Source organism: Schistocerca serialis, chromosome 3 (genome assembly GCF_023864345.2).
Source record: "Schistocerca serialis cubense isolate TAMUIC-IGC-003099 chromosome 3, iqSchSeri2.2, whole genome shotgun sequence".
In the NCBI taxonomy this organism is placed as follows: domain Eukaryota; kingdom Metazoa; phylum Arthropoda; class Insecta; order Orthoptera; family Acrididae; genus Schistocerca; species Schistocerca serialis.
Genome location: NC_064640.1, coordinates 535882235 through 535905354, shown reverse-complemented (window position 1 = coordinate 535905354; position 23120 = coordinate 535882235). Strand labels below are relative to the sequence as shown.

General features: G+C 41.3%; 1 protein-coding gene across 4 annotated transcripts in view; it reads left to right on the top strand.

The window, feature by feature from the left end:
• The first annotated feature begins 279 nt into the window (after window positions 1-279).
• The window catches only part of LOC126470411 (synapse-associated protein 1), a 336806-nt gene continuing 313965 nt past the window's right edge, over window positions 280-23120 (top strand). For 3 of the 4 annotated variants that reach the window (XM_050098263.1, XM_050098262.1, XM_050098264.1), the window contains exon 1: window positions 280-611. In XM_050098263.1, the coding sequence (XP_049954220.1) occupies window positions 457-611 (155 nt within the window). In that variant the 5' untranslated portion in view covers window positions 280-456. Of the gene's footprint in view, window positions 612-8046; window positions 8088-23120 lie in introns of those variants that run through there. The other variant, XM_050098265.1, reaches the window with a different exon arrangement.

Below are 23120 nucleotides of genomic sequence, written 5' to 3'. Positions count from 1 at the left end.
TTCACTGAAACAAATCAGATTGTTTCGTCTTCGAAGAGTAACCAACGAAAGATCAGAGTGCTCGAAAAAGTATAAATAATGCCTGTATTTTTTGAGTACAGTGACAAAATAAAACTGAAGTAATTATCATCAGAAAAGGGTGCATTCGAAGAATTCTGTAGCACTACAAAGTGCAGTTCGGCGCGTTCACTCGCCTCGTGCAGCACCCATACTCAAGCTTGGCGCGCTCCCTTTGCGCGTGGTGACATCTGGCGGCAGACTCCGGTACTACTAGCAGGCTTCTTCGATCGGCCAAATTTCGCTGCAGTAAACTTGGTGGCCCGAGATATATACGGGTGACGATCATAGCGCTCCGTGAGCATGCCTGAAACGTTCGGTGCTGTTGAGTCTCAGTGAAACACAGTACCTCGGTGGTCTCTCATCCAACAGGACCCTCTACATTTTTCTGTAAAAGACATGTTTTCCGGACTTACGAATCAAGTGAGTAGCTGGATGGGGGGAACGGCAAAGAAAGATGGTGATCCCCAGAAGAGCGAAGAAGAGAACTTGTCGCCTCATGCTGTGGAGAATGACGTGATAAGCAACACTGAAGCTGAAAATAAGAAAGACAGGTATGACTTTTATGTATTTAGGTGATTATGTTAAGCTATTTTTGTGCTCGATTTAACTAATTCATTCATTATTTATCTCATTATCAAGATGTGAAGTTGTAACATTTGCTGTATATGCTCAGCAGAATTTCCTTACAGTATTGACATTCGAAGGTAATGTGTGTGTCGTGTCGAGCATTTGTTAATACGTCTTCTCGCACACTATCTTTGAGGTTAAGGGCCGCGTATGACATTCATTCACGTATCATCAGGTGGATCGTGGTGGGGCAACATCGTTTTGTCATTGCGATATTTAGTCTAAATATGTGAAAATGTTTTAACTCTCCTCGGCGTCGTACTTTGCAGTGTAAACACTTTAAACTAAGTTTAGAAATACATAAGACACAAATGTTTAATTGTTTGTACAAGCATCAAGTACGAAGTTTGAGATATTTGTGGAAGCTTCAAGTTCATGTCAAATGTTATGTCAGTGATTTCTAATCACAGTTGTTTCGCAGTTCTTTATTCGAAAACTTTATTATGCACTTCTCGCTACTGCTGTCACATCAGTTTTTCTTTTGTAACAATGTTTCGTGTATTCTTTTGATATAGCTGTTTACATCCGGTTGTTACAGGTCACTTCTAATCAAGTACCGAAGGGTTTGTTAGTTTTGTTGTAATACTGCCTTTCAGATCCGAGTTTAAATAAAGATGTATGTACTTAGTGAGTAAGTAACAAAATACATTTATTGTTAAGTGAATTATAGGTGTCACTCATGGAAAAAAGTAGCTTGTTATCAGATATTCATGCTTTTTAAAATCACTTAAAACGTTTCACATTATAGCAAGTGTAGTTCATGGCACGCACAAATAACAAACTTTCTGCTGTGATATTATATGACAAGTGTTCACAGCAATGTAGTGTGTAAACTGCGTTTATAGCAATGTGAGTATCGGAGAGCATATGCAAAGATAGATGTACTGTAGTAAGTAGTATGGCTATTCACAGCACTGTTGCAGCATAAATTGCTGAAGGAAATTTACTTTGAATGAGCGTGAAATAAAAGTAGCTTGGCGTTAATAAAGGTTCAGAAAGTCGCTGTTGTATGTAGTACATAAATTTGCACTGCATTTCCAACAAAGTTATTTTTCATTGCGTATTAGTTATTAACATACTGAATGCAGAGTAGAAAATTATTTAACTGTTACATTATTCTGTGAGAGGGAAAAGTGACTTCGGCTGATGTCACTTGTATGTCCCACTTAGTGATAACACAGGTTGAATATTATTTAAAACGAAGAATCACTATGGTATTTTCTGTCAGCTGGCTTTTCTGATGATGTGACATGTAATTCCGTATTTAGAACTGTCACAGAGTAATGGTAAATAGTAAGCTGAGAAGTGTAAAATAAGCTTGTTGAGTTTGAATACAATTTTCTTTCAGGCCGCCTTGCCTTGCATGGTTTTCGCATTTATGATAAAGTGAAGAATACATAAGTAGGAATGCAGATAATTTCTAAAAGTTTAGCCTTTCGAATTCTTTTGTATGTTGCCATTCATGAAATGGTCTCACCATATACTTTCATTCGTTTGCTGCTGTTTCAGAAATGTTCGAGAAACTTGTCTAAATTTCGCTCCCCTCTTTTGTAGCTAAGTAACTATTGGCATAAAAATGCTCTGGAAACAATGTCGTGCAACATATTTTAGTCAAGTAAGTACTGATGTGCGGACATTCCTGTGTGTGAAGTTCTCTAAAGCTCAGATCTTGTAAATAATGAGACAGAACTAGAGGTCTGAGCAGACTACCTCTGAGTTTCAACGCCATAAAGTTTCCTACACATGAATCGCAACAGTGAGTTATCTCTTTCAGTATTCTCCTAAACCTTCCACAACATTTAAAAAAGTCACCGAGATTGGCGCCCTTTGCATAATGCCAAATAAAATTACATACCTTTTTCCGTCATGCAAGATGCACATTCTAACGTAAGTTGGAATTAAGCGACGTCTCGATCAGCTTTTGCAGAATCACATGAGGTGAATCAGTGGCCAGTGATTCGTTATCATTTTTCCTGCTGAATGTGTCCTGTGCCATTCATGAGCGCGACGTCGACGAGATGTTAAGTTCTGATCGTCTTCTCCCCCGCCTCCCGCTCCCTCCGCCCAAATTGTATTCTCCTTTCTAATGATCACGTTGTACAAGCTTGAGGACTGGGAGTTGCGTTACGAACAACGAAATTCAATTGATAATGATTTCGCTGCTGAATTCGGTGTCACAATCTTGTCACATACGAGGTGTAATCAAAAAGTAATGGGAATTTTTGTTTTTCTTAAAGAATCTCTATTTATTCATCAACATTGGCCTCCAGAGTAATCCCCCTCAGATATAATACGTACACCAGCGCGCTTTGTGATCTTCGAAGAACTTATGGAACTCACGTTTCGTCGTTTGCTCAGCACCTTCAGCGATTCTGTTTTTCTCATCAGTGATGGCAAAGCGTCGTTTCATAGATATCTTCAGTTTCGGCAATAGAAGGAAGTCGCAGGGGGCCATGTCCGGTGAATACGATGGCCGAGACAGTAGAACTTTGTTTTTTTACCAAAAAATCACGAACTAGCATTGAGATGTAAGCGGGACCATTATCGTGATGCAATTTCCACGAATGGTTTTGCCACAATTCTGGCCGTCGTGTTCGGATTGCTTCACGCAAACGGCGCATGGCTTCAAGGTATCTTGTTCACTACTCGACCATAAGGGAGGAACTGAAGCTTAACACATTGCAATCGAAGAAAACGGAAGCACCTTCACATGTGGTCGAATTTGTCTACTTTCTATTCGGTTTTGGCTCGGTAGGCAGTTTTCATTAGGACGATTGGGCCTTTGTCTCGATGTCATAGACTTACGCCAATGTTTCGTCACCACTTACAACCTCATTTTTAACTTCTGGTTTGTTGTCGACGTATGTTTTGGTCGAAATTCAACAATTTTGGGAAAGTTTGCTGCCACACGTTTCGTGCCAAAAACACCCGAAAAAAATTATTTGGCATGATCCAAAGGATATGCCGACATCAGCAGCAACCCCTCTGATAGTGATTCGGCGATTTTCCAGAACCATTTTCTTTACTTCTGTGCTATGGCGGTCGTCGTCTTTAGTGTCTTCTCGACCCCCTCTTTGATACATTTATACCATTCGCTAACTCATATCCTAATCATAGTAGATTCGCCAAAAGCAACAGTCAACATTTGGAATGCGGTGCTGAACTTTCCATTTTTTAAGCAAAATTTAATGCAAGTAATTTGATCTATCGTTTCCGAAAGGAAAAGCTCGCGAAGATGTCGAAAATTCCACTTTCCTGACGTAATTACCAGGAATATTTTCTACCGAAGAAATTTCTCAGTAAATATATATATATATATATATATATATAACGGCAAGCAATAGGTAGAAGAGACCTCGACAGCTGAGTTAGAGACGAACAGTCAGTGTATGGTAAAATAATCTTTCGGGAAATAGTAATGCATTCGTATAGACCCGATAGGAGACACAAAAATCGCAGCACACCGTATTTAATGCTAGTCTACAAGAATGTTTGAAATTAACACGAGGCACGTATGAAGAGACTTACCAGTTCACTACCGCTTGTCCTTTCTATGGACGTTAGTGAAAAATGGAGCCTTTCCAAACTTAATTAGCGCACGTCTGCTGCTTTGAAAAATCTGGGTTGAAGCACTAAATCAAGCCAAACGTAATACCAGCTTTGAACGCAATTATTGTTGAGAAAATATTGCTTGGTTCTTTGTGGTCCGGCAATCAGTTGCTGTCATTGCTTTTATATCGTTTCTCATATGCGGTTGTTATTGACGCCGGGTGGATTGCTCACTTACGTAATACATACATAATTCATATTTGTAAGAACGTAGTGAATATTATTATAATCGAAGCTGTGTTATGAATTTCTGTCTTCGGATATATGCCCCATTTTGAGCCCTTCTGACACCTCTCTAAAACACCCAATTCCTTCTTAATCCGTTCTGAATTCTTCAGGGAACTGTTACTTGATCTTTTCGTAATTTGGTCACTGTGTAAAGGCATCAGCGACTGAATGCAAAACCAAAGCAGGTTACTGCTATTTTCCGTATGCGATTCGTTCCTCGAGCAAAATGATGCAGAGTAAACATTTCACACATACATTTCGGATATTTCTGAGTTTTGTTTTATAGTTCTTTGAGTATTTCCAACTTTTATAGTTTCATCACTGCATTCCAAATTGACGAGAATGTACGTAGTCAGAGCTAATTCGTATACCGCTGAGTTAGGTTTCATCTTTCGAAAGTTCTTAACAGCCACACAGGACCTCTACATGAAAGAAACAACTGTACCATTCTATTCTCCAAGCTTAAAAATGTTACTTTTCCCTTTTCTCTCTATTATGCTATGAATTACAAACATGATGATTGTGAATACTTACCAAAGTCTTGTTCCAGACCATGGTTACAACTGAAACATGTGGCTAGTGAACATCGAAATATTTCACGTAATGTATACAAGGTTACGAAGACCACTTGTACTCAGTCTCTGCGATACGACAGAACAGCTTTGTCACTAATTTGCACACAAAATATTTAAGACAACACTGAAGACAAAACATATTGAAGCTGGGACTTTGGTCGCAATGACTGAAAATAGTTGAATGAAAACTCATTACTTGGCAGAACGCGTCACGTTTCTGCCGAGACTGGAGGCCTGAGCCGAGACACAAATAAGTGAGACTTTGCACTGAATCGATTGTACTGTCACCCCGTCGACTGAATGGTAATTCCCATCACGGTAGATTCATGAATGAAAATTGGCTTTCACGGAGTGACGTCTGTGTGACGTAAGTACCAAATTTTCGCCATCTTTTACGTCCCGACATCCTCTCCCCCCGTGGTATTACTCAATTCAGAACATCGCTCAGAGCTCACAGCGGTCTAACCTTCTCAGAGTTCGGGTGCCATCCATATTCTAGTCATTTTTCGATAAGCTGGAAACTTATCGTGCGGTAGATGACCTTTTTTTTATATGACACGTAAGTATTAATTTCTTCCACTGTCCAGGTTAGGGCCAACATAATTGTGCCCTCCATCCCTCGCCACCCCCACCCCCACCTCCCTCTACGTATCCCTTCACCATCCCTTCGCAACTCTCTCTAGCAATGTCGCTACCAGCTATACGTCTTCCGTGTCAAATATGTTGATAGTTGCATTCTGAGCGGTGCTGTTTCCTCTATTGCACTTAATTTCAGCACTGTGTAAGGTTGTGCGTGTCACTCGGTTCCCTTAGCGCTTGTTGCAACTGTCAAGTGTTTCTTTGTTGTAACTGTTAAGTGTTTCATATAATGTGTTGCATCTTGGTTTGTGGAATTGGGGGGGGGGGGAGGGGGGGGGGGGGGAGCTAGTACTAACATTTGCTTAAAGACATAAAGCCAGCATTCACCCTAAAAGGACCCCCCGGAACAGTTGGGTCAGGGGGCAGGGACACAGTCTGCAGTCTGAAACCATTGTAGGAACACAGAACGCATTTTAACATCAAGTAGGCTTGGTAGTTTGCAGTCACGGTTAAACAGACGACCTTTGCAGTCGAGTGTTACCAACTCGCATTCCATAGAAGCATAGCGACATCAAGTTCATTCACATTACTGTCACAGTATTCCGTGCACCAGGGTGGTTAATAGGTGTTGGTGTGTGTGTGTGTGTGTGTGTGTGTAGGGGGAGGTGGGTCGTGTTCTGCAGTTGTAGTAGACGCCGGAAAGGAAAATCCAGGTACTGTCATTCGTAAGTTCTGATCTTTAAAAGTTAAGAACGAATAAAGCTGTACCCAGACTTCAGTAGTGGTCCTTGATTACAACTGTTCCTCTAAATCATAAAAAAAACATATTGCCTCTCATTTGACACGCAATAAAGCATTTGAGCGTAGCAACTCCCAGAAAGATAGTGTTGTCAGAAAGAGAGGGGCCATTCTCTCGTTTTTGCTTAGGTCAGAAACATTTCTTCATTTCGTGTACCGACAATGAATTGCTTACACAGAGAACGCAGAAGCCTTTCTTATAATGACAGCAGCTGGGCTACGCACTGAAGATCAAAAAGTGGCGGTGAAAATTAAGGGACATCGCCCCTTCTGGCAATTGGACTAGAACAGTAGTGCTGCTGGTTTAACCCAGGACTGTAAATTAATCTTCATTGATTATTTTGGCGTTGTAATATAAATCAGGTATGTCCGTAGGTATCACTCTCTGCCGTGCCCTAAGATCGCTGGATACAAAAAGAGACGAAGTCTTCCTTAATGTTGTTCTCGAATTATGGAGTGCGGATGGACCAAAATAACTCTTTTCGGCAGTGCACTTGCGCAGTTGGTGCACTCGCCAATGTCCGTTCGCCGTAACGGGATTGGCTCACTCGTTAGACAAAAAATTGGTTCATTATTTTCAGCCAGTTTCTAATGTACACGTCGCTTTCTTAAAAACAAACACAACTCATTCAAGCGCTACCCTTTTGTGTGTTTGAAGGCAGCTGTCGATATTCTTTCAAACAGCTGCCTCCGCTATAGCTCTCGTGCACGAACGTGTTTCGATTATAGCATTATTGTTACCGAAACTGTTGTCACGCACGTCTCATTCTTTGTATCTCTTTTTGTCGCAGCATACATACTGCGTATGGAGTACGTTGCTTTGCACAGCTCTGCAACGCAACACCGTCGTTGGACCGTGTTCTTGGTGGTAGTTTATATGATTTTTGAAATTGTTATTGCATATTATTTTTTACCCGGGGCTTTACTGGCCGTAAATGGCAGTTTGAGTGCAAATTTCTCATGCACAGACTATCTTTCTAAAATTTCTATAACAATAATTATCTTTCTGTTTCAAAACTGTATAAAGATGTTAGCACATTTAGCTATACATGTTCCCTCAGGGATCAACTTCAGTAACTCTTCTGCCGTAAGTTCGGTATTTTTTTCAAAGATACAATGACACGTTTTGTCACTGTCAAATTTTAAGACAATTTGCTGTATCAAAGAGACATTGCAGACGATTCGGAAAGACTATGTATGGCTCAAAACGTAGTTCCCACTCACGGATGTCGTAACTATAATTGTATGAAAATGCAGGGAATACTGTTCTGTTTTTTGTCATTTTGCTTAAATCTTTAATTCAGGAGAAATTGAAGACACCACTGTTTCGGCACGTGGCCTGCCGTTCACCACTTCTACGTAGGTCGAGCACATAAATCCGTGTCGGCCAATCGCAGGACGGCTCCCACGTCACGTTGCGCCCCTCTCCCTCCCCCCTGCCAACCCTCTGTCCCCACTACCAGCACTTCCCCCACCATTTCCACTTCCAGAAAATCGGCACCCACTTCCTCCCCTCATATGGCGCTTATTTCGGAGCAAACACACAGTTCCCGCCCGGAGCTTGGACTGCGAACATCGCGTGCGGCGCTCGGGCAAGAGAATGTTTGGCACGTAAGTTAGCATCTCCCACACGAAGACGAGTTCTCTGTCATCGTGTGTGGCCCTCAGTCTTCGCTCTCTTCGCCTTGTCTGTCCAGTAGCTAGTAGCTAGAGTGTTACGTTTCGTCACGTTTGTTTGAATTTCTGTTAGTTGTTAGTATCCTATACGACTTTTATTGGGATAGCGTCATAACATCTGAAAACGATGATACACTATCATTGTGATAGCTTTGTTGGCGCCTTATAGAATGAGAGAGATGGTGTGAAGACTAAACACAGTAAGTTGTGTCAGCCTCATTTACGGTCCACGTGTTTTCGCTAAATCACCCCATACTGTTTGAGCAATGTCGCAATTCAGATGACATGTACAATGACATCAATGTAGACAAAATATTCTACCGTAATATAGAAAAGTGCATTTACAAGGGAAAACGAGTGTGACTGACAAACTAATTTGGAACCCCTAGTATCGACGTGCATTTATTTTTTATGTTATTGTTGGAAAGTATTGGGAATCATTATATAGCATTATGTAAACCGATTTCTGAAACAATTTTTAGCTCGTGAGCCTTTTACAGAACACTTAAATTTTTTTAGTTAAGAAGAACGACCACATCTCAGGATGACAGCACAATAGCCCCGAGGGTGGTTGTTTGAACCGTAATTTTAAATGCTTTTTGTTACAATTAGCAGACGCTGAATGAGTCAATTCTCTTTCTATTTTAAAGAAATGCCTCACTTAATGGCGTTTAAGGTGTATTCGACGTAAGAGGTCATTATAATACGTGTACCTAATGAACTGCAAAGCCAGAAGGAAAAGGCTGGACGTGGCTGAATTATAGACCCACCAGCATGCGAGGAAATTCCAAATCGGGCAGCTCACGCTTCAAATACTACGTAGCAATTAAATTAGAACGACGCATGTCAGCAGCACGTTGCTTACTTATTTCCTTACATTAATGCTTCACATTATACATCATCGTTTATCGTAGTTCTGGTTGTATTGTTTGAGACAGTGTATTCTAAAAGACATTAAATCACACGCGGCGCTCTTCCAGGAGCCGTATTTCAAGCTTTCGCTAGTCCATAAGATAGGTGTGATAGCGTAACAGCACGTCGTAGTTTAATTAATAAACAGACTGAAACGAGAAACTGTAGGCAGCTCATTGTAAGTTATTGTACAGAAAGTTCCAGCCTCACACTGTAAGAAATATTTTTGGATGCGATGTTTATTTCATCGCATTTCGCACACTATACCAAATATAAAGAAAATAATCCAGAATGTGTGTCCTCGATGCCTCCTAAAACTTGCACAACCGACTGAAAATTTGCTCATACTGCAGCATTTACTTATTCGCTGATTGCCAACAATAATGAACAGGAAATTTTTTTTGAATGATTCTCTTCCAGGCGACCCCTTTGGGAAGCAACAAGTGCTACGCAAGCGATTCGTCAGAACGGAAAGTCTTTCCATGATGGCAGTGGAGAGCGTAGATTGCAAGAGATACACATGCAAGAGCTTTTGACAGTAAATCTCCCTGGTTGTGTGAAGCATACATTTTTCTCTGCAGTAGCTGGACGGCAGGACTTATTCATGGTCCACCGAAGAGAATCAGTAGTTTGAAGAGTGCCTTACGGACGTTATGGAAAGCCAAAGCACTCCGAGCCGAAATCGGGCGGAGTCAGCTTTTCTTGGAAAACGGAGATCAGCACAATACGTCCTTAAAAAAAAATTTAGCAAAAGCAGTAATTGAAATTCTTATGATTCGCACTGCTTTTCTTTTCTGCAGCGTACTTCTGCTTATCATGTGTTGTGTGTACGGTATCTTGGATTCTTTTAATGGGGAAGTGACAGCTGATGTAGCAGGCACCTTAGTTCTCTTTAATGTGGCAGTTAGAATATTAACCGCCGACTCCTCATTACGTCAACAAACTTTCTTCGTGAACTCAACACCCTTTGTTAACTTAGCTCTACTGTTCCTAACTGATATTTGTTTCCTTTAATGTTATTTCCCTCTTGTGGTAGTCCGTCGTTCCGAGTAATCGTCTCTCCATTAATGGGCGATTATTTTTATTCTGCGACCGAGCTAATTCCCTTCAGCTAATTATAGACAGAGTGGCTTACGTAAGTATAAACGACAGTGTAGAACCATACCAAAGTTTAGAATTAGAAATGTTCACATCGTAATGCTAATATTTTCAGGAGAAGACAGTGAACAACGATAGTCAATTGGTAAGAGGGAAATTATAAAGTGGTTTTATGTAAATCTACAAATTATTCTTTTCAGTGTGAAGTATGTATTCGGTTTTGTAATACGGTGTGAGTCATATCCACCAAATAATCTTTCGTATTATTTGTTGTTGAAGAAATTGTTAAAGTTGCAATGTACAAATTTTATATTGCTAGCAGAACAACAACAAAATTCGTGTTGTTGTTGTCAATAAATCATATCTACGTAATTTTTGTATCACACGTAGTTAATTCGTTTCTCTTTACACACCTCAGCTCTTGGCACACCGCAGCTCTTGGATAACTAATGCTATGTTTCTTATTGTTTCCATAGACATACTGACAAAATTGTTAAATGTGTCACTTTTGTTTTTGTGTTACTTCTTTTCCACGACAGTGCTTACACACAACGTAGAAACACATTTTGATGATACTTATGTTTAAGTAATTCGAATGAAAAGTACAACAAAGATATTGGAACCAAAATAATTAATCCAAAGTATACTGTGCGAAGACGGGAGATTATTTTCAAATGTCAGAGGCTGCTAACTTCATCGGTGAGTGTCCTGACAAAAAAAAAGTGACATCAGCCTCACAAGTAGGTGCTAGTTACTTCCAGAACATTGAATTATGTGACTAATCTTTGGCTAATCATCCACCCGCCACTCAAATACACTGATTCGCAGCAGAATGTTCCGGTAACTTCTAAAGCTAAATATGAAGGATGATTCAGCTAATTTGTGTTCATATCGGGTACTTTCTGAAGTGTTACAAATACCGCAGTTGTTTTCACGCAGATGAATTGTGACGAAGACCTCACTAACAGACGTAAAATCTCTTCACAGCTTTATTACAAGAATCGGTATCAGCTTCGCTTTTTCAAATGGAACTACGGTAATTTCGGCTGTTAGTTCTTAGTTCCAACGGCGAAGAATTCGACGGTGTTCCACTCTTCAGAATCGGATTACTATCTACCAAAGAGAATGCAAGGGAACTGAAATAACTTACTGGCAGTCAATGCAACCGCACGAAGTAACACCTGTGAAGTGTACAATAATTAGGAGTCAAATCCTGGCGTAGGATCTATCAAAAATTGGCATTGAAAACTGTTAAGACTACTCAAAATGGAGTCCTGGCACAATTCCTATTTGATTTTGCGTTTCAAGGACGTTGTCAATTTCCTAGCACATATTTATCTAGAATCTGTCGCGCTGCAAATAGTCCCGCGTGACTAGAAGACAGTGCTTAAAACCCCTCTTCACTAAAGGGTAAAAGAATGGATGCACAAAAGTACGGACCAGTATAGCTAACATTCACCTATTGGAGCATTCGAAATCGTATTTTTTGATAATGAATCGGGTTTCGAGCAGCATGATCATTAGTCGCATCGAGAGTGGTTTTTAGCACGACATTCTGACGTTACTGAAGGAAAATAAGTTTCTATCGAAGGACCAGCACAGATTCGGGAAAAAGCAGTTGTATGAGAGACAGCTTCCCTTATCATGCACGATAACCAGCAAACAGCAGGGGCTAATGAACACGTAGACAGATTATATTTCCGAAAGGCGTTAGACACTGAGACACACACACACACACACACACACACACACAAATGATCTAGACACTTCAGAGTTACGGTAAACGTTGTTTTTTATGTAGGTACTACATGATTATTTGTATGTAATCAGCAACTAAAAAAGCTTTTTGTGCCCTATTCAATCTGTGAACGGCTAGTCACACGACACACATCCAGACGACTCACCTAAAGTGTCTGCATCGATGTCACTAACAGCTGCTGTGATAGGCACTCATACGTCAGCGATGTTGTGGGGAAGAGGAGGTGTGAGAAGACAGAGTTTTTGATATATCCCCACAGGCGAAAATCACACGGTGTCAGGTCCGGACAACGTGAGATGTCTTGCCAGCAACCGAAGATTGCCAACTGATGCACGACCGATCCATCACCGTAAAACTCGGTATCCAAGAACTCGTGAACATCGTTCAGGAATGCAGTGAAGCCCCATCCCGAACTATCACTGACCTCTTGCAGTTGCGGCATGAAGTGCTAAAAATGCCTTTTCCGTTGGTCTGGCAGTCATGTTGCTGGAGATGACTGTAAAATAAAATAAAAAAATAAAATAAAACCTTCCTGATTTGGTCTTCCCATACATATGATACTAGCTCGCCCCGTGGTGCTACCTGCAGTTACACAGTTGTTTAAAAAAATTCCAGGTACGTATATATTTCTGTCTTCTATTAGTCCACCTCGCCCTCTTCTTTCTGTCCATTTCATCCTCACCCCTCTCTTTGCCCGTCTCCTCCTCTCTCCACGTTATCACTCCCATCCCAATAGGATGCTAGGTGTTCTCACCCCACAGTAATTATTTCCAGACTGTAACTAATGTGTGTACCAAATTTACTTGAAATCGTTCAAAGCGCTTAGGGTGAGCCTATTAACCGTGGCTTTGCCCGCGGCAAATATATTTCAGATATATTTAACATATTTCACAATTATATGTACACTATTTCGCCTGTATCTGTAGTGAATTTCGTTCTTAAGTTTCTTTTTCACGCAGCAAAATGTTTATCACGGCGTCTCTACCGAACGATGAGTAAAAATAATAATAATAATAATAATAATAATAATAATGGTTCAAATGGATCTGAGCACTATGGGACTCAACTTCTGAGGTCATCAGTCCCCTAGAACTTAGGACTACTTAAACCTAACTAACCTAAGGACGACACACACATCCATGCCCGAGGCAGGATTCGAACCTGCGACCGTAGTGGTCTCGCGGTTCCAGACTGTAGCGCCTAGAACCGCTCGGCCACCCCGGCCGGCAACGATGAGTCGTACAGTGATGATTTTGCAGGCGCATTCAGTGGTTTATGTGGCTACTATCTGCGAAATGTGTTGCGAATAAAGATAGCAAAGCAGTAATAAATTTAAACCTTATACTTGATGCGTCAGTTACGCATTTCGTTTTCTGTAACACCTCTCGTGAACTGTTGTCGTACGATGATACTATTGGTGTTACATTCAATGGTGTAAGTGAATACTTTCTACAGAATGTCACGGATACAGTTCGTAGTAAAGAAGTAATAGCGAAAATGCAGTAACCGATAAACGCTTTTCGCGCGGTTCTGGCGCTGCAGTCTGGAACCACGAGACCGCTACGGTCGCAGGTTCGAATCCTGCCTCGGGCATGGATGTGTGTGATGTCCTTAGGTTAGTTAGGTTTAACTAGTTCTAAGTTCTAGGGGACTAATGACCTCAGCAGTTGAGTCCCATAGTGCTCAGAACCATTTGAACCATTTGATAAACGCTTTTCCTTTCATCATTTTGCGGGGGGTTGTCAGCGAAGAAATATTTCTTAATGGTTTGAAATTGTGTGTCATGTTTGTTGCAAGTCACTAAGTACCCGCATTCTCAAATACTGGATGAATAAAGTATGGCTACTCGCGCCGTGGGCTACACCTCTTTTCACCCCCACCATTTTGGTAGATAGGTATACACAAGGTGATTTAGGTGCCCCTACCGCTGCCGTTTTATGCAACCCACGATTTTGTAGCTAGACTTCATAAACAACGTACGAGATTTTCATGTTCTCTCGCTCGCCACGCGCAAACTATTAGTCCTACAGAAACAATAAACTGGGCAGTTTTGTGGATAATTAAATGTAATTAAATTTTGTATTGGGGTACGTTTTTGCTAGAGGTAGTAGATCTCGAGTTACTCAAGAAAAATGTACAAAAGTGACCTTCAAACGCACCCCCAATCCCACACTCACCCACCACCGGTTAGGATTTGTTCATAGTAACCCGTCCCCCACCCTCTCCTACGACCGTACAAATATCTGCGATTATACGAATTATTTCCCACATTCCTCCTTTTTGGTCTTTATTGACTGGCCACATTAAGACACTGGCTTAGTCGAACATTTACAGATTGTAAAACTGACGTTTGTGTAAATTTTACCTGATAATTTTGTGAATTTTGACTGCATAAAATAATCACCTATTTTTATTTGTGAGGCCTTCTGACTAAAAAACTACTGTGCTTGTAATGGTTAAGTTTCGATCGGATTGTCAACGTAATTATTAATTGTAGCGTAACGTTTACAAAAGTCTATTTTCGTTCATTACCCTCAAGGGCACGTTTACATTAATAATGTTAACGAAGTTGCCGACTACGCTGATGACGTAATAGCCTGGTTAATAGATACAAAAAAAAGGTCGAATATCTGGAATTGGTTATGTTTTCGGAAATGTTTGTACCGAGATAGGAGTGAGTGTCGCGAGCAACATATTAGAAATCCTGACTGGTGAGGGATAAGTGTGGGTGGAGTTGTTTGAAGGTCACTTCTGTACGTATTTCTATAATAACTGATAAACCGTGGCCTCCAGCGGAAACGTATCCCAGGACAAAAGTTAACTAATTTAAATTTCCTACAGAAAGGTCCTTTTTTATATAAAACGACAGTGATAGAGACTGCTAAATCACGCTGTATAAGGTTTTACGCTGTGTGTTAATTCAGGGTATAAGTTATCTTCAGTCCAAATTTCATCCAAATCCGTCCAGCCTTTACAGCCTAAAAGGAGTCACACACACACACACACACACACACACACACACACACACACACACACACACATTCTCTCTCTCTCTCTCTCTCTCTCTCTCTCTCTCTCTCTCCCTCCCTCCCTCCCGTATTTGTAATAATATATAAGGTATCTTACATCAAACGTGTTTTTACGATCACGTGAAGATACCGAGATATTTTGTTTCCTCACCCATTTGATACGTATTGGCTGGATGTGTAGGGGCACGACTTCAGCATATGTAAATAGGAAGACGCAGATGTCAACCATTATCGAGAAAGTAGTTTTTACGCGTGCTTACAAACTTTCTAGGGTCGCTATTATTCAAGAAGTCCACAGCCGGCCGAATTAGCCTGTAGTTTCATAAGCGCGGGGTCACTGGATCGAATGTTAGTGCGGGTGCTACTTCCTTTTAGCTATCTACACCAGTAATTGGTGACACGCTTCGATATGCGTCGTCGTCGCGAAATTTTGTGGCGGACGAGGACCATTTATGAATGTAAACCAAGCTTGTTTTGAAATATACATTAAAAACCTTGCACATGGGAAACTTTGACGTTCATTTCATGTGCTGAATATCGCAGTAATTGTTTTCCATGTTTCTACAAGCAGTATCATCCTGAATCGTGCAGTGGTTCAAAGGTTGTATATTAAGCTTGTCACAAATGAAGATACAATAATACAAATAAAATGACTGTACAGATTTGAAAGTTCACGTGATATTTTTCTTATTTTCAATTTCCTTAAGCTGATAATTTTCTTCCTTTTTCAGTATGAAGATTAGGAAAGTAGTAAATAAGTCATTAAATATTTTAATTTGCACTATCGTAATAAATATGTTGTTAGAATTACATGGGAATAAAATCACCCGCAGCGAGGTTCGATCCAAGACCTTGTACTTCTGAAACTAAGCGCTTATTCTCTCGGCTGCAGACTCAACTAAAAACTAGCGACCCTACAGAGTACATAAACATGCCTAAAATTTTCAAACTATATTTTCTTGAAAATTGTTGAAAGTTACGTTTTCCTATTCACATATGTTGAAGTCCATATCGTGCCCTACTCACCCTGCTGCCACTATGAAACAAATTGGCGAGGGGAAGTTCGTACGGTTCCCTTGTAACTAAGCCGGAACCCAGTAACAGTCGCAGGCTGCGTATATAAAGGATTTCAGGAGCTACAAAAACGTGATTTTCAGTATTCTTTTGAGGTATAATCTTATAACTGACGGCTCACAGATTTTTCGATTTTATTCATTCAGTATTTGAGAATGAGAAGACTTAGCCACTTCAAACTAACTTCACACGCAATTTCAAACTTTCAAGAAAATTTCTCTCGCTGACACCCCCTGCAAAATAATGAAAAGAAAAAGGTTGTCGTCTACTGCATTGTCGCTGTTCATGTGGTAAAACTTCGGCATTAGACATGACGTTGTAATTTATTACTTCTTTACTCCCGACTACATTCGCAACAAACGTTGCAGCCGGTACTTAAACACATCGCTGAATGTACCTGGAAAAATATGTCTTTGTACGACACATAGTTCAGGAGATACGTCGTAAACAGTGAGATGTGTGAAAAAGTTGGTTTTGCTTAAAATGGAGTGCAAAGGACCCTGTTTATATTTATCCAGTGTTTCATAGTGAGAGCACTCAACTACTTTCAACAAACTTAAGCATTATTTCAAACCTTTCCTAAACTTTTTCCCGCCCACATACTTAACGTCAAATATTTAATACATTAACTCAGCCGGCCGGAGTGGCCGAGCGGTTCTAGGCACTACAGTCTGGAACCGCGCGACCGCCACGGTCGCAGCTTCGAATCCTACCTCGGGCATGGGTGTGTGTGATGTCCTTAGGTTAGTTAGGTTTAAGTAGTTCTAAGTTCTGGGGGACTGATGACCTCAGATGTTAAGTCCCATAGTGCTCAGAGCCAATTTTGAACATTAACTCATTTGTAATCACACGTCTGGAACTGTTTTATGTAACGCAGTTAAATCTACATCTACATCCATACTCCGCAAGCCACCCGACGGTGTGTGGCGGATGGTACTTTGTGTACCTCTGTCGGCTTCCCTTCTATTCCAGTCTCGTATTGTTCGTGGAAAGAAAGATTGTCGGTATGCCTCTGTGTGGGCTCTAATCTCTCTGATTTTATCCTCACGGTCTCTTCGCGAGATATACGTAGGAGGGAGCAATATACTGCTTGACTCCTCGGTGAAGGTATGTTCTCGAAACTTCAACAAAAGCCCGTACCGAGTTACTGAGCGTCTCTCCTGCAAAGTCTTCCACTGGAGTTTATCTATCATCTCCGTAACGCTTTCGCGATTACTAAATGATCCTGTAACGAAGCGCGCTGCTCTCCGTTGGATTTTCTCTCTCTCTTCTATCAACCCTATCTGGTACGGACAGATGCAAAAAAGTAAGTCAACTGTTTATTATTTCAAAAGTAATCGCCACAACTGTTAATACATTTGTCCCACTATGAGACAAGACGGTGAATGCCTTCAAGGAAAAATGTTTGCAGTTGCCAACGGAATTATGATTGTACTCAGACGTGCAGTTCTTCGTCCGAAGCGAACATGTGGCCAGGAATGTCTTTCTTCAGGACTCCAACAGTATGGAAATCGCATATGCAGGTGTTTGGACTCTTGGGGTGGATGTATAAAGTCTCCCCAGCGAAACGCGGCGTAGTCGAAGCAACCTTGATGGACGGGTCTAGACGTTGCCCAGGTTGTTTAGAGTATGGTGCAGTAGTTTTGTTGGGAAGCCCTTACATATCCTCCGTACAGACCCAATACGTGTCGATGCGATTGCCAGATTTTTGAAGCCTTGAAGAAAGGCATTCGTGGTCGTCGATTTGCTTCAAACGGAGGAGTGTACGCCTTGGTGCAGTCATGGGTCCATAGGCAACTGCAAACGTTTTTCCGTGAAGGCGTTCACCGTCTTGTCTCAATGGGATAAATATATTAACAGTTACTTTTGAAATAATTAACAGTTTACTTATTTTCTGCATCTGTCTGTTCTATTTGACAGTCCGTTACAAGTGGGAGTCTAGTTCTTTAAGAAATAGGGGGTTTAGCGATTGTAGACTAATAACCAAGAAACTTCACTGCTGAGGGATTAATTAGAATAATTTATGTCTAAAGAGCTCAGTACGATATACTGGATGGCGAATATTCAACAGAATCGAATGTGACGTCGTATGTGCCATAAGGAAGCGTAATAGATCCACTAACATCATCGACATACGTACTCTTAATACATTAATTACGTTGGTTCACGAGCACTATCATCAGTGCTGTTGGATTCTGGAAGGTATCGTCGTTTGGCCATCTTAAGGAGACGAGGAAACACACAAACAATATTTCCAATGGATGTAATTATTAGCAGCTGTTTTTAATGTTGATAAAAGCAAATTAATGCCATGACACAGATTCCGAAAGTATCAGACTGTTTGTTGTTAACAGATAGAGCACGTCACATCGTGTAAATATTTAGGGTTAACACTAAAAAGCTACTTGAAATGTGAGGAACACACCGAATCTGTAGTTAAACATCAAACATTAATCTCTGGGAAGCAGGCATTAAGATGTGGAGTATCAGTGGATGATAGTAAGGAGTATTGTACACTACGTAGGCACGTATGTACCGAGAGATGTTCTAAGGGCGCTTCACACACACACACACACACACACACAGATTGACGCGACAATGGCGTGACCGCCTGTGATTGCACCGGCCGTGATGCCACATTGACGCCTATTCACAGTGGTTAGTGTTTCTTCCGGCGTGTAGAAGCACACTTGAGCGGCCGAGATGACGAAGTTCTCGGACGACGTTCTCATGCTGATTGCTGTGACTTTGGATGACGAAGAGACAAAAAAAAGTGGAAAAACAAGAGTGGATTGATAAGGCGTTGAACAACAGAACAATCGGGTAGGGAGAAGGGGAGGAGGAAGATTGCTACTCTGTACAGTGAATTGATGGACAGTGGAGGAAAGTTGTATGAATATTTCAGAATGTCAGACAATTCATTCAGCTTACTATTTAACAAGTTGGAAGTTTGTCAGAAAAAGCGAAACACACACTGGAGAAAAGCTGTTACGCCAAGAGAACAGCTCGCCGTTTGTTTGATGTTAGTATATAATACAGTTAACACACACTTTGACAGGTTATTGTAAATTGAATATATGAAATCAACATTGATCATCATTGGCTTCTCTTCTATAGTATTGAGTGTTTTCTTCTCTTTCGCGCGATACTGATCCTTTACCGCTAAGACCGCCTGTGAAATCTTCGTTTGTTATATCGCTTCTTACTACCTGTTTTCAGATACTGGGCCACGGGAGATGAACTAAACACGATTTCATTTAGTTATCGCATGGAGTATAGTACGGTTCACAAGAAAAACCTGCTAAACAATTACAGACGATAAGGTAGTCGGATTGATGCGCACTCGGTCAGAAGAAATGTGGAAGAATATCACTGTGGGTTTTTGTGAAATGTGGCATTTTTTCTGACTTCACAGGAGCTCTGGACGCGAAACGAGTTTCTGTTCAGGCTCCTTCGTACACCGGATCACTACGCTTTAATTACACAAAGACATTCTCCACACGATTTCATTTAGTTATCGCATGGAGTATAGTACGGTTCACAAGAAAAACCTGCTAAACAATTACAGACGATAAGGTAGTCGCACAGTGTAGCTATATTGCTATTGATGTCGGGGCATATGAAAAAAAAAGTCACGGCTATAGCCAACAGTTCCGAACAGTAATCTTCAACCTCGCTGGTTGTGTTAGTTGATGTAAGATCAGAAATTTACACGTATTTACTTACCAATTGTTTTTGTTTTTGCTCCTGTTTAATTGCTGAGTGTATTCTTCAGCTCTGTGTCCATGTATTTGGGATTGGAGAGATCATACAACATAGGATAGTTGCGCATTAATTGAATAGGTTTTTCATCATTTCTGTTTTTGATGACATGCTACTTCACGACAACAGAACAAATCGACCGTGCCGCGCGCGTGAAGTGAGAAAATATCGGCTGTAAGAAATTTGGGGATCACGGTGCGGCGTCGTCGGGAGCACGGAATGCACTGCCGTGGTCACGCCAGGGCGAGTGTGAATACTGCCCTTTAAACTTTTCGAACAGTGTCTTCAAACGCGTCGGCTGTATAACAGACCGATCACAATGTCGCGTCACTGATGTGTGTGAAGTGGCTTTTGAAGGATAGGAACGATACTATGTTGTTGAACACACATTCTGAAAGTTGCTACGAAAGAAAATAGAACATCATAGTTTCAAGTGAATTTAAAAATTGTTGAGGGGTACAAACTGAACGAAGCAAAATGCGAGTAAGGAGAACATTGTAAGAAGTCCGGACGTTAATTTTGCCGATTTCATATGGCGTAAATTCCCAAGAGGATTTTAGCTCGTGTATAATCAGCAAATGGTCGAAAATTAGGTATTCAGCCCCGCAGTAGTGATACAGGTATCGAAACAGAAGGTGACGGGGGACCGAACTAAAATCGCCCTTCGAAAATTGTTTCACAGCGAAAGATCATAATTCGATTCTTCGTTTCAATCATCGCACGAACGGCGAAATACCGAGGAATGAGAACTGTTCGCGGAACAAAAAGAAACTAAAAATCCCTCAACCGAGGAAATGCATCTGGACGCGTGAAATAACTGCCCAGTTTTATACAGCTTGTGCGAAAGAAGTTGTTCCTCTTCCGGAATAGATTCTAGTCGGTCGCTGGAGAAATGAATGCTCCCAAGCAGCTGGAGAAAGATACAGCGGCAGATTTCCGCGTGCAAGGAGGTCATCGGACAGACCCACATAATTATAGGCCTTTATCCGTGACATCGGTCAGTAGTGGAACAGTGACACAAGTTTTACGGTCGCGTGTTATTGACCTTCTGTGAGGATGAAAATATCCTTTTCAGAAAGCACCGTGGGTTTCGTTAACGGGTGTTGTGAAACTCACAGCCTTGCTCTTGGTGCCGTCCAGAGGGCCTAGATGACGGCATACACGTCTATGCAGTCTAGATGACGGCATACACGTCTATGCAGTGCTCCTTGACTTCTCAAAGGCATGCAATACTCTTAAGAAATGTGGCATAGTGAACCTAACACGAGCTTAGGGAAAATCGGACCAGTTCTGTCACGAGAGTCAGAAATTCTTAGCAGACTGTACTCAACAAGTCATTATCAACGGAACGAGATCAACAGTTGTAGAGGTAACTTCTGGAGTAACCTCTAAGGGCTGTTTGTAGTCGGTGCTGTTCACGATAAATATAAACGAGCTACTGGATGTCGTGGAATGCTCCATGACACTGTTCCACTCGTATAAGCCGTAGTAATGTTGCAATTCCAAATGCAGGGAAATGTACCGGGGGATCGACGATTGTGCAGAAACAGGCTTGAAGAACTACACTGGAAACAGTAACAACCTCGAAGTATATCTGTCTGGAGTGAGCCAAAGCGAAACTTTGCCATAAAATAAGTGGTAGGAAAAGCAGATTCATGGGAAGAATCATAAGTAAATGTTCTTCCATGTAAAAGCTAGATAGCCAAATTCTCGTTCGGCCACATGGGTACTGCACCTCAGCAAAGTACCCTTACGAAGTATCACTGAAAGAGGATGTAATAGGAGATCCAAAGAACAGCGGCGCGTGTAGTAAGCGCGAGAGGATTACGGAGATAATCACCAAACCCCAGTGGCAGACTGTAGGAAGGTATTCCGCATTCCGGACATATTTGCTGTTAAAAGAGCGGACACCCCAAGAAATCAGCTTAAATATTAATTCCTGTCATATAAATCTCACTAAAATAGTGGAAAAGAAAGAAATCATACCATATACAGGGGCTCAGCGACAATCGTTCTGCCCCCAACTCATTCACAAATGGAGCAAATAATGGAAAATGATTTAAATGGCTCTGAGGTCATCAGTCCCCTAGAACTTAGAAGTACGTAAACCTAACTAACCTAAGGACATCACACACATCCATGCCCGAGGCAGGATTCGAACCTCCGACAGTGCAGATAAGGAGAGAGCATGATTGTCGTACCGGAAATACATTTTACCATATACCCCTCAAAGTTGGTTAGTCGATTATAAACTTAGAAGGAAGGCGAATGAAAGACCTAAGATTGTTGGAAGGATTATGGGGAAGTGAAAGACTTTCGTGCGACAAATTCCAAGAATACTGCTTCTGTTCATGTAGCTGCTGTCTAGGAGGCGCGAAAGCAGGCATGGAACTTCAGATACGCGAACTTACTATATGTCTTTCAGTTCTTGTTCTGCAGATGTGGGCATAGCTTGTCATGGGTGAAATCGATCATGATCTTCTAGTAGTTTTGAATAACACTAACAATCAGTTGTGTGTATTGGCCGGCCGAAGTGGCCGTGCGGTTACAGGCGCTGCAGTCTGGAACCGCAGGACCGCTACGGTCGCAGGTTCGAATCCTGCCTCGGGCATAAATGTTTGTGATGTCCTTAGGTTAGTTAGGTTTCACTAGTTCTAAGTTCTAGGGGACTAATGACCTCAGCAGTTGAGTCCCATAGTGCTCAGAGCCATTTGAACCATTTTTTGAAGTTGTGTATATTGTCACGAACGGGCAGTTGATAATGTAGTGTCGTTACTTGCGCCGATTCATTATCAACTCACACTGAGATAATGTTGCGAAATAGACGAGATACACAATTCAAGACATTCGCCAGCTTCCAGTCGCAGAAAGTGACTTTTACACATAGCAGGGGAAAACGCTAGTTCGTTTTGCCCTATAAGTAAAACCACCTCGAATCAAATAGCCCGTGAGTGTCTTCTGACGAGGCCTGCCCATTCTGCATATTGCGCTGCACACTGGCGTTCGAAAAAGAGGTGTGAGTCAGACCCGGATCGAATCTGCGAGCCGAAGTAATCGTCGGTCTGGTATAATGAGTGGTTTTTCGGGACTTTTACACTCAAATATCGAGCTCGTTCTCCACCTCAGCTTCAGAAACACAATAAATAAACATCCAAAATATGAATGAAAACATAATAAACTTTATACTATTCAGAGACAGCTAACACATTTCTTCTTGAGTCAGTCATCTTCAGTCAAAATTCTGCTTATAAAAATGCAGTGAAGAATGTAATTAGCCAACTGTTGCTACAGAACAATCTTTCTACTTCAACCTGCCTGAAATTGTCAAGACGT